Source organism: Ailuropoda melanoleuca, chromosome X, assembly GCF_002007445.2.
Source record: "Ailuropoda melanoleuca isolate Jingjing chromosome X, ASM200744v2, whole genome shotgun sequence".
Taxonomy (NCBI): Eukaryota; Metazoa; Chordata; class Mammalia; order Carnivora; family Ursidae; genus Ailuropoda; species Ailuropoda melanoleuca.
Window position 1 is genome coordinate 42219868 of NC_048238.1, and position 12573 is coordinate 42232440.

The following is a 12573-nucleotide window of genomic DNA, read 5'->3' on the forward strand; positions in this document are numbered from 1 at the left end:
GCCCTTAGAGACCATTTTGCCCCAACTCCCCTCATTTAGCAGAACATATAACTTCCTTTGCTCTATTTCCACATTCCAAGGAATCCCCAAGGCCATCTCATAATAAAAATCAGGAGGAAGTCAAGAGCCAAGTTAATCAAGGAAGTAAACTACTATGGGACCCAGCTGTGCTCAGGGAGGATTGAGTCATCAGAAACCCAGCCCTGGTCCCAGGATTTGTTTATGAAGGATTTTCTTCAAGGAGAAAGGGAAGGATCTGTGGTAGCTCAGCTCCAAAGCTTTTCATGGGGCGGTGTGACTGGAAAAGGTCCGATTAGCTTTCATCCAGGTTGGGGAATTCTAAAAGTCCTGCTTTGAAGAGGCCTGCCTTTACTTCTGACCCATCCAGGTGTTGTGGGCAAGGTTGGTCTCTGCTGCTTACCTCCCCCCAAAAAGTACCTCTTGGGGTTCCATATTCAGAGAATCCTGCTTTCAGTTTGGAAGCACATCAAGAGCACTTGCGACTATGTCGGGATGGCCTTGGCAGGGTACAGCTTCCTTCGTGGAGCTACATTTATAACAAGAGTCCCCTGTGCAAAGCATCCTGCCACCCATTGCTCCCCTTGAGCCTCTGGCAAAGGTAATTTTTGGCTACACTTTACAGGTAAGGAAACAGGCTAGGTCTAGGTGACTCTGTAAAGCCATGTGACTAGTAAGAGGCAAAAGCTTAGACTTTTGAATCCAGAAGGATCTCACACGCTGTGCTTGTTCTACTAAAGCCATGACCTCTCAAAGGCACCAGCGTGTGCCACAGCGAGCGAACCCGCAAAGTACCACACAGCCAGAACCATGGTTTTGATCTTGTTTGCAATGACTTCTCGCATTATGACTGACTTCTGAGGAGCATGCAATAAATCTAAGGATTTAGTGCTAGTCTCACAAGAGACATTGGGATTCACATACGGTGGCTGTGAATTTACTATCCTATAGCTTTCTTTTCAGAAGAATTTTCCCTCAGACTGATGGAAGACAAGGAAATCTCATCAGTTGAAGTAAATGACTCCTCAAAGCTTTATTCACACATAAGAGGATCAAATCCAATTGTGGTTCTGGATAGTATTTATCTATGTGTGGTGAACAGTGAGGGTGTGTGTGAGGCAAGGGGGAGCGATGTCCCCCCTTGCCTGGGTAATGGGTGATATACTTACTTTCTTCAGTTAGATTTCATGTAAGACAGCGTATCTGCAGGCTGTCAATAAAAACCGAGAAGGATGCAACCTTGGGATCAGAAGGGGAAGTTTCAAGTTAGGTATACAATTCTGAAAGAAACAGGGAAGCTGCAGGTGGCAAAACTCTGAAGAGATTGTAAAGCTGAGATCATTTGGACAAACCAGATTCCTTAGGGACTTGGGACATATGTTGTATCCCTGTGTCTTGGGTGCTCAGCAAAGAAACCAGGGTAAGATCTGGACACAGGTCCAACCCTGTATCACCAGTCCTTGGAATTCAACCCATTCTCCTCCCTTGCCTCAGACCTATCTGATCAAGAAAACAAAAACACTTTTTTTTTTAAATTTTTTTAATTCATGCTCTTGCCCAGCTTTTGGACACCCTGTATTTGCACAGTCCAACTGCTCAGATGTATTAGGAAATACAATCACGTGGTATGCAGTTCACTGGCATGATGGGTGGGAGTGTCAGGCTGGGATGGAATGCTACTAGGGGGAGTAAATGGCGAGGAGTCAAAGGAGTTGTCAGCTCACAGGTTAGTGAGCAACCAGTCTAGCAGTTGTTTCCTAGCCATGTTTCCCACGGCTTCATCCAGTTGTCGTTCCTTGGCAAACTTCATGACCTCTTGAAGAAGATCCCCTACGCTGTACCCTTTCTCTGCTGCCTTTGCTGAAACTTCAGGAAGCTGTGGAGAGAGCAGAGGTAGCTTTGAGTCATGTGATGCTTTTGGAGAAGGGACCCAGATGGATCCAGTGGACCCTCCCCCACCCACCTTCCCACCCGTGCCTCTGGGATTAGAGTAAAGCCTGACACAGATCCATGACTGGAGGCTCCTGACCTAGCTTTCCTTTCCCCTCGTCTCTCCTCTAATGACATAGCTCCAAATGCTGCACGACTTTGAGCTTTAGAAAAATTCTGGGATCAAATGCGTTCACCAAACACTTCTCATAGGTGTTAGATTCTTCAGTTAGTCTGTTGATGATTGCTAGGTCAAGGTTAGGGGTTGCCATTCCCCAGCTTCCCTAAAAAAGGATGAGATGGGAAGTAGGGACAATCTCCTGGTCCTGGACTGAAAATAATTTGGTTCAGTATTTTATTTCTCTTAAACTCCATCTGATGTAGAAAACACAGCTGTGGAGGGTGTGTGTGTGTGTGACAGAGAGAGAGGAGAGAGAGAAGAAAGAACTTGTATGTGCATGAATGCTGGCCTCTATGAAACTGGAGGGTGAGGCCAGGACTGGGGCGAAGCAAGTGAGGTGCCTAGGGCAAAAAATTTAAGGAGCCAAGTACTCTTGGGGCACTTGCAGGATCCATGAGTTGGGGAGGTGCTCTCTTTTTCTTTTATTCTCTCTCCAACCATTTGAGGGCCTTCAAACTCAAAACAGAAGACTTAAAAATTGCTCCCTGATGTGTTACCAAATAGTTTGTTGACATGATCACTGATACAATGAGCTACCCTCACTTCTCCTCTTTGTGGAAATGCACAGGCCTTGAGGTATCCAGAGCCCCACTCGGTTAATGGTTCACCACTTTTGTCTTTTTCTAAAGTGTAAGTAATTTGTGAAGTGCACAGTGAAGAGGCTTGGGGAAAAAATTGGACTGCTCTTGGCCTCCGAGTACAATGCTGCCTCCCTCCTCCTGCCCATTCCAACCCTCCTTTCTTCTCGTGCCTTTTGTGTTGCTTACCTTCTCCAGTTGTCCATCATCATCTCCCATGAAGTAGAGCATGGGTACGTTAAATTCGGAGGCTGCAATCCACTGGAGAACAGCCTGGAGCTGCTTCTGCAAGCTGCTTGTCGAGCATTGATTATTAACTATGACTTCAGGCCCGGGAGTGTCTTGATAGTTATGGGACACGGCACCATCATGACTACATCCGGAGCTACCAACCTGGTAATTGGGGTTGTTTGCCAAGGCTGCTTGTTCTTCCAACTCAGCAAGGGCTGCCCCATCATTACTATACTTCGCCATGATAAGGCACAACTTCATCACAGATTCTACCAGTTGATCTATAAATTGGCAGTTCACTTGCTTCATCCCACTGATAAAGTCAAGTTCTTGATTGTCCTGGCACTGTTCTTCCCCTTTGTCAGGTTTCTTGGACACGGAAGTGACTCTGCTCGTCCTGGGCTCAGAACGCTTGTTCTCGCCTTCACATAGATCCTCACAGTTGAAGGGGCTCTCACTAAGCAGCTTCTGAATCAGCATTAGAACGATGTTTGACATATCCAGGTTCTGAGAGTCCAGCTGTTGATTCTCCTTTAGGGAGGTGGACGGTCCAGGAGCTCCACGAGACTCTAGATGTTTCATTGAAAGTGCCTTGGCACTTTGGCCACTTGCACACTTTTCGTATTGGCCGCTCTGAGTCATATAGCCCATGGTAGAACCAGGACGCTCTTCTTCGAATGCATCTTTGCCTTTGGCCTGCTGGGTCAGATGGTACTGGATCAGCATAAGGGCAGACACAATCAAGTCCTTTGCCAGGGAATCCGTGGAAGGGCTGATCTTTTCTCTTTTTTCGTCTTTACTGGTGCATGCTTTGTCAGCCATCTTGCCTTGGTTTCCTTGCTTTTGGTTCCATATGGTCAGGCTTTCCTTGAGGATGTGTTCACTGACTTTCTCAGCGCTGGTCAATGACTTGTACTGCTCTGGTTTCATTTTACCTTTGTCCTTCCCCTTCATCTCAGCTTTCATGGCTGAAAATTCAAGACTGTGATTCTTGCATTTGGGATCGTGGGACCCAGCTTTCAAGGATGCATAGGACAGACTCTGCGATTTAGTCTCCTTCTTCTCGCCAAGAAGAGCACTGACCAGACGCTTCAGCATGGCCTCCATGATATCTGCAGCGTTTTGTTTTCCATGGTTGAACAGATTCCTCTTGACAGCTGAGACGAAGTCGGAGTCGGTCATCAGGACCCCAGTGATGTTATGCAGGTTCTTCATGCAGGAATCAATCAGATCAGACACAATTTCTTTGGTGTGATTTAACAACACCCTCTTCAGGACCACACAGGCCGGAATCGGCTTCCTTGAGCTATGTACTTTCAGGGTCTTCATGACAGAGACCATCATGTCAGAAGCCACCTGATTGGCATAAACCATGAGCCCTTTGCTGATAGAATCTGCAAATTCTTTACTATCCCTTTGGCACATCTGTTTGTCCCCCCCCTTGTTCTTGTTGGATAATTCACTATACGGAAAGGTTTTCCGGCCACCTTCCCTGCACTCCTCCCCAGTGCCCTGCATTTCGGCCGAGGTCAATTCCACAGCATCATGGGCCATTTCAGAAGCAATCTTGCTCACAGCACTGCGGGGGCTGTTTTTCCCTTTGTTCCCAGGGGATGGGTAGAGAGAATGATGGAGGCATTTGCTTCCACCTTCCAACTTCTCCTTGATTTCCTTACGGGCCATCTGGATTACCAGGGAAGATAGTCGGTTGACATAGAAGGAAAGGTCATCCATAGAACATTCACCATCAGGGGAAATCACTGCCCTCTGAGTGCTAGGAGATTTGGCTGGAGGAGTGGAAGGACTCTGATTATTGTTGGTGTTTTTGGCTGCTGTCATTTCTAGACGCAGACTTTGAGGTCCATTGGCCATATAATCCATGTTCAGTTGATCAGCGTAGACGCTGAAACAGCTCCCGGAGGGTAATTCGTGATATTCGCCTTCTGCGTCTCCTACTTTATGTTTACAGCTAAAGGCTGAGGGGCTCAGTGCATGTTGGAAACCCAAGGCATACTTCTGGAGGTCATTAAGAAGCCAATTGAGGACACTTATGGGATCAGAGGGAGCTTGTTTGAAAAGGCACACAGATCCCTCAGTCTAAAAAAAGAAGAACACCTATCCATGAGTTTGGGTAGGGTACTTCTTTCCCTTATTTTATTTAGAAGATATATCTTCTAAACTGCACAGATTAGGGATTTGGTCTTTAGAATTTGCATAGGAACATAACATACAATTATCACCATTAATACACAGTCAAACACAAGTGGCAGCAGCAAAACCTCAGAGTATAGGCATTTGTGCACTTAACTGTATATATTATCAATTTATTTGTCAATTTCATCTGCATAAGTGTTCTTATCTCAATATGTGTCAAAAATGTATCCTTGTATCCATTGTGTGCATATGCCCATCAATACAGCAATTTGTAAGTGTGAACATCTCAATAGACGTGAGAATTTGTCAGTTTGTCTTGTGAAATGCGAAAATGTGCCTGCGTGTATGTGTGTGTATACATGTATGTCAGTGTCCGTGTGTGAGTATGTGTAAGCATGTGTAATAATATGTTGACATCAATACTCATTGCCTACTGTATAGGCCAACATGTACATGTTAGTGTGTGCATTTTGTACATGTGTGAGATTGTAACCATAAGTGTGTGTATGTCAGTGTGTCTAAGAATATGCAAATAAGCAAGAGTCAATTGGAAATGATGCGCATGTATTTAAATCCAGTAGCATGTATCACAAGCTATAAATGCATTTATGTATATTAGAGCATACATTCACATGTTAACATACATACTCATTAATAATAATTAATGTATGATATATTAATAAATGTGTAGGTTAAAATATGAATTGTATGTGTAAATAGGTGATCATATAATGACTGTGTAGTCTGTCAAAACATTGGGTATCATCTGTGTTATATTTATATGCTGTGTCCATGCTTGAGAATGTATGTCAGTATTGCACCCACCCCAGCATTTGAGTTTGTGTGTGAGTACGCGAGTGGGGATGTTACTGCATTTGTGTTGATGTGTGTATCAGTGCATACAAACAAGAGTTAGTGACTTTGTGTTATTTTAAGTTTCTATGTGTGTGTATCAACATGGAGTATATTTGTAAGTGTGTATGCCTATACCTGAGTCTCTATGTTACTGTGTTTTGATCAAAGGTTGTGGGTGTGTGAGTGTTTATGCATGGTGTGCATGGATATATTTATGGTTGTTTATGTGTGTCATCTGTGCGCATGTCAAAGTATCTGGCTGTATAACTGTATATCTTCGTGTATGTGCGTAAGTCATTGTTTATGAATAGGCCAATATACCTAAGTTTGTTATATTAGTGCTTGTGTGTTTGTCAATGTCACGTGTAGCCAGACATGAGTATGTCTTTGCTTGTATAAATTACTTTTGTTAATGTATATAAATGTATGTATCGCTGTGTGTGTCACTTTGTATAGATCTGTATGCTTGTGACCGTGTGTGCCCATGTCTGGATATGTGTATATGCATTGTGCACATCTTCTACTCAGCGGTAAGTGCCATTGCATTCTTTGCCCCTTCCACTGCTTCATCTCCTGTCTTTTCACAGAATTCCTGGAAATGTGAGGTCATGAGAAGGTCAACTTTTTGTGAATGGGCTTGATACAATCAAGGAGATCTGCCTAGTGTGCAGGAAATATGGACTGCTCTTTCAAAAATAAACACCAGGTATAATTTATCCCTTTCTTGAGACTCCAAAATGGAGTTGGCCACCCCTAACTGAACCCAAAACTATTTAGAGAATATTTTGTAACTGGCTTTTCCTTCCTTAGAGCCCACTCTCATTATTCCAAATGTGTCTGGGGCCAGAAATGATGTTTCTCATTATAACATGAGCCTAGGAAGATAGAACAAGAAATATTTGACTCTTTTGCACTAAAGCAAAATATCCTGTTCCAATACCAGCCACTCCAGGCTTGTAGGACTGTGGGGGTGACTTCTCTTGTGCTCTAATGCCTACCCCAAATCAGGAGCCTAACAGATATAATTTAGAATACTTACACAAAGACAAAAGATTCTGTATGTGACAGTGGCATGCAAGTCTAATTGGTTCTAATTTTATGCTACCCAACAGCCTAGGTAATCTCTTAGACAACAGGGTAGGAACAAGGCAACAATAGTTCTCCGTCACTGTGGATTCTCTCTGCTCCATATCCTCATTCTTCCCTCTTGGTCTCCGGGCAACAGGTCTATTACAAGCCAGCAAAGAACATTATAAAGAATCTTGCTTATAAGCCCATATCTTGATTAGGATAAGAATAGCAAGGTTATCTTTGGAGTAGGCCCCTGAAATCAGGAAAGGGCATTCTGAGCCTCTGTGATTAGTGCCATTGTTAGATACCCGGGCATTGAACTTACCGTGACTCTCAACTTAGGACTGTGTTCTCTAGAATGTCATAGTGTTCAAATGTATGGGCTTATTTGACAATAGTTGTCTTACTATCTCTGAACCAGAGTCCTCAGACTCAGCTTTGGCCTCTGAGAATTAGAAAGGGTGAGCTCAGAGGCTAAGTATACCTTAGACTGGTCTTGCTTCTCGGTATCCTTGATCACAATAATCTCTTTTTCTTCTAGATTTCCCAAGTTTAAGTCACCTTCCGAACTGGAACCAGCAGCATCCTATGGAATTAAGGGATAAGATTTTTATGAACAGTTAATTTTTGAGACTTCTTTAGGCCGCCCTCTTAGGATACCACTTCAAAGTATGAATGTTATGCCCCCTATTATCCCTCTTCTTTCTGAAGGAGAGGTAGCACTGTGCTGCTAGCTAGTCTTTGAAGAATGATAGAGTTCCCACCACAAATTACTACTCCCCTCGCCCCAGCCCCACTGAAGGTATTCACAAAGCTGTCAGTCTCAGGAATCATATCCCATTAGTCATCAAACTTTTGGACAGGGTTTTTTTTTTTAATTTCACTTTTCTAACATGCTATTTTCCATGCTTTAATTCTTTCAGCCCTACCAACAACTTAAGTGGCTTCTAAAATGAGATTTGGTGTCAAGAGTGACAGTAAATTCTGAACCAGGGATCCTGGGCTTCCAAGAACAATGGCTTTCCACTTGAGGCTCCTCCACCTTTCCGCTCACTGCCACAACCTTTCCCTTTCCTCATGCTGTCCCTGATAACCCTCTCGGCAGTTTCCCACCCATTCCGAGTGAGAGGAGCAGAGAACACCCACCTTGCAATCTTTATCTTCCACATTCAGGGTGGACACGTCAACAAAGCATATCTGCATCAAATTAAGGAGAGTGAATTTAGAAAAACTCTAAAGACCGTAATTTCTTTCTGGGAGATGACAATACCTACCTTGTAGGGTTCTTGAGAGGACTGATTGAGATACTGCATGTAAAGCTTTTAGCAGAGTGCCTGTACATAGTAAGTACTCAACAAACATTAATATGATTATTATGAGGCAGGCAGAATCTTAGCGTTACTATATTTCCTAAGTGAGAATACCAGAGAGAGGCCCAAAATATAATATCCACATTTATTGAGAAAACCGAGAAGAGAGGTGGCTTGCCTGACTGACAGAAACTCAAAGGTGGAACTTTCATAAGAAGTTGATGCTCTCAGTGTAGAGCCCTTTCTGCTATAGTGTTCCCAACGTGTGGTATTTTTACTATTGATCATGTAGAATATTTTCGGTGGTAAATAGATGTTTGTATTTAATAGGTGAATTTGTTGTTGTTTATTTGGAAAATACATCCTAAAACGTCAAACCTGTGGTTTTGCAGACAATAATGCTTAGGGTGATGGTAATTTTTGAATGTATTTGAATTTTAAATATATTTGTTAAAACACTGCAAAAATACATATTAAGTAAATCATAGTATGAGTGGCACTTGAACATGATGAAAAATGTGAAGTACTATGCAAATCACTCAAAGTTCAGGAAACAGCATGAAGTATTTTGCCCTCCTGAGGGAGTCCCACTTTAGTGTAACTTACTGGTAGCTAGGTGACATTGTGACCTCAGAAGTGTTAGGTAATAGGGGCTGGTAACTAGGTAACCACCACTCCTCCCTCCCTGCAAGCTCCCCCATAGGCCCCCCCGCCCAGGTCCTTTACATCACATTTAGTCCTGCCTCTCCCTTAATTTGTCCTTGTGTGATGTATAAAGCACACTGGTCCCTCACAGACCTCCTTGAGCTTGGTTGCTTGGAGATATCACAGTATTGCTCTCCACCAGTCTATCCTGGGCTCCATGATATCTATACTCATACACCAATCGTTTCCACTCCTTGGTAGGGGTAATTTTGTATCTTACCACTTTCCGGTCCTGATCTTGCTGTTCTTTTGGGCTGTAGAGATCTACTTTGCACACGCCCCTGCAGCTGTGTAACCAGTCAATATCATCAGACATCTGTAAAGACAAAGGAAAGAAATCTGAATATAAATATATATATATATANCCTGAAACCCATCTCTGTGTTTCAATCAGGTTTAGACTAGGGACTGATGGGGTGAGCAAAGGGGAAGGACACTATGAAATGTTTGAACTTGATAATCAAAATTATTATCTTTTATCACAATCCATAGTCTCCTTAAATTAAAGTCCTCACACTAAGTATTTGGAATCATGGAAATATCATATTAACTTGTAAGAAAACCAGTCAGGAAAAATGGCAGGCTGGGAAGCAAACTTTAAAGTCTAGAGACTGTAGGGATTAAATTTAATGATTTACTTCTACCCAAACTCCACTAAATCTCATTTGTCTCCACTTTTGTTTGCCTACTCGGGTACCTCAAAGAATAGAGCTCACCTCATCCTCTTTAACTGAATTTTAGTTAACTCCAGTTCAACCAGTGTCTTTCTCATTACATTAAAGAAAGAGAAATTAGGTAAATAGCTCTAATACTTATTACCTAGGGCCATTGGAAAAGACTAGGGTCAATACCAGTACAGTGAATAAATAGCCATTTTTATCAAAACAACATACAAGATTCCAACATGCCGACTTCCTTCAGCCTCGGCCACCGCCCCCGCCCCCTCCCGCCCTGGCCACCTCACACCCTGGCCTGGAACTAAAAGTAAAAAAGAAATGGCAGAGCCACTGACTGATTTTTGCTATGTAAGACCTCAGATCTATGTTCAGGAAGATACAGTTAAGAGCTCAGTAGAATCGTTTCGGTTTCTGGGGCTTGAATTTGATTTTGTTTTAAACTTTAACAAGAGAAGCCTTTTTGTTAAGTTATTAGAGGGCTGTTGAATTCCTTCCCCCAACTTCCTTCAAAATTGACACCCCTTTTGACCTCTAGCTCCCTCTGTCCCTCTGTCCCTTCTTCTATTCCCCCTCCCTCCCTCTCTTCTTTCCTCCTCCTCCCTCTCTCTCCCCCCTCCTTCCCTCCTTTTTCCCCTCTCTCCTCCCTTCCTCTCCCTTGACCTCCTCTCTCCTCCTTCCCTCCCTCTCCCTCTCAACTTTTTGATAACAGCTATTCTCTGGTGGTTATCTTTTCACATGATAATACTACATTTCTACCCTTTCCCCCCCCCCAATCTTTTTGGGTTCTCACTTCAATAATGTCTACATTTTCCTGAAAAAGTTTTAGGAAAGGGGTTCCCATACCCGCTCAGAAGAGAGAGTTTCTTTTTAAAAAAAAAAAAAAAAAAGCTTGAGATGACTAGCCTCGAAAAAAAGAAGGGGAGTCATAGAGGTCCCTCAGATGATTTGGACACAGCCTCAGTCCAAATCCTAAAGAATTAAAAAAAATTAAAATTTGTGAACTCATTACCTTGATAATGAAGATATTTTAGACTTTTGGTTGAAATTGTTCCACCCAGAAGGGAGATGTGCCCCTTTAGATGGAACTGGGGAGTGCCAAGTTCTCGGGCACCTGCAGCTGGCTGCCACCCCCTTCAGCTGTTGGACGAGACTGATGGGCCAGGCTTTTCCCTGCTGCCTTTGACCCTGGTGTATGACAAGGGAGTTTGTTGAGTCACAATGCCTGAAACTAGCAACCTCAGCAAAGGCGTGGCAGTCTGGCAAACTCAGTAGCCCTTCACATCAGAAGCACATCAGGCTGTAGGCTGTATAACCACCTTTTTCTGTTCTCTCTAGGAGGATACGCATATTTATTTCACATTTTGTCCAGATTACAATCCCTTGAGACCTCCTTTCTCTTTCCTCTTCTTGTTTCCAGAACAATCTAATCATATTACCAGTTTGGTGGGGGTCTGTATTTTTCACATACAGAATTACCACCAGCGTTTATGAATAAGACATTATTAATTTTCCCATCTTAGCTTATTTCTCTTTGGGTTTCCCACTAGAGATTCGGAGTTATGTGGCAAGAGATATTTGAATTTATGTAGAGACAGAAAAAATGGTAAAGTCCTTTCTGGTTATCCTGAATAAAAGCAAAAATAGAAAGTTTCACTTCACTGTCAAGACACCCCCTTAGCTACTCAAAAAGAAGTCAGAAGATGCCCCTACCTTTGTAGAATCAGAGTAGGCTGTTTTGTAGGACCTTGGAATGATTGTTTTCTTGTTAATTGGGATGCTGTGATGACTCTTCCAGTCTGACCCAAGATGTTGCTTCTTTCTCAACCCTCCATACTCTCCTAAAGCCTTCACTGCCAGCTGGTACCAGAATTTCTACTTTATGACATCACTGTTTCTATAGAGAACAGTGACAACACAAAGTTGGGGGCTCCATTCTTAGGATTCTGGATGTGTAAGTGGTCTAGCAAGCTCTAACCTTCATCATGAGACATAATTATCCCAGAAAAAAGGCCAGTCTACTTGGGACAGGGTCAGCCTTTCATAGACTTTTTTAAGCTTTGAAGGAACCTGAGCCCCACTTATTCTTTTTCATTTTATGGCCAGTGCTGGATTGCTGTGACTGTATTCTTTAGAGGATCATCCATTAGACTTTGAGATGCCTTCAGTTTTGCCCCAGTTTGGAAACATTAGCCCCTCACCAAATAGCTTACACTGTGCCCAAGACTCATCTTGTCTTCCCCCTGTCCTTTCTCCACATATTTCCACTTTAACCTCATGCATGTGAATAAATGCATCTGAATTAAAAATAAGTTGGAATGATCCCCCAAATAATAGAGTTTTGTATTCCTGGTCTACTTCAATTCCTTCTTTTCCTTGTTACCCCTGAGACTGAATGTCTTAACCCTGCTGTACAATTTTGATCTTGTTAGTTCATGGCATCAAAAAGAAACAGAGCTAGACATTTGTTAAAAGTGGCAAGACAGATTGTATTCAATTGCAGCAAGGAAGAGAGTCTTCCTTTTTAAAAAGGATTTTATTTATTTATTTATTTGAGAGATAGAGCGAGACAGAGAGATTGAGAGAACAAGTGGGGAGAGGGGTAGAGGGAGAAGCAGACTCCCTGCGGAGCAGGGAGCCTGATGTGGGACTCAATCCCAGGACCCTGGGATCATGACATTAGCCAAAGGCAGACACTTAACTGAGTGAGCCACCCAGGAAGAGAGTCTTTCAATGAACAGAGCTCAACTTCACTGAAATGAGAAGCAGAAGGCTTTTTAAATGCTGGGGTATGCTAAAGGGAAAAGTGCTGAGGGAAATGTGTACGTGTGTGTGTGTGTGTGTGTGTGTGTGTGTGTGTGGTTGGG

General features: G+C 42.9%; 1 protein-coding gene across 2 annotated transcripts; it reads right to left on the reverse strand.

The window, feature by feature from the left end:
• Window positions 1-1541: 1541 nt before the first annotated feature.
• On the reverse strand, window positions 1542-11442 carry AKAP4 (A-kinase anchoring protein 4). 2 transcript variants are annotated; one of them, XM_002917741.4, is made up of 6 exons: window positions 11420-11442; window positions 9253-9348; window positions 8164-8214; window positions 7502-7603; window positions 2896-5034; window positions 1542-1894 (listed from the first exon to the last, which is right to left on the reverse strand). In XM_002917741.4, exons 2-6 carry the CDS (start codon window positions 9346-9348, stop codon window positions 1739-1741), a joined length of 2544 nt encoding a protein of 847 aa, XP_002917787.1. In that variant the 5' UTR covers window positions 11420-11442; the 3' UTR covers window positions 1542-1738. The 2 variants fall into 2 exon arrangements, with proteins under 2 accessions (XP_002917787.1, XP_034505622.1); XM_034649731.1 differs by lacking the exon at window positions 11420-11442 and adding an exon at window positions 10719-10852.
• Window positions 11443-12573: the final 1131 nt, after the last annotated feature.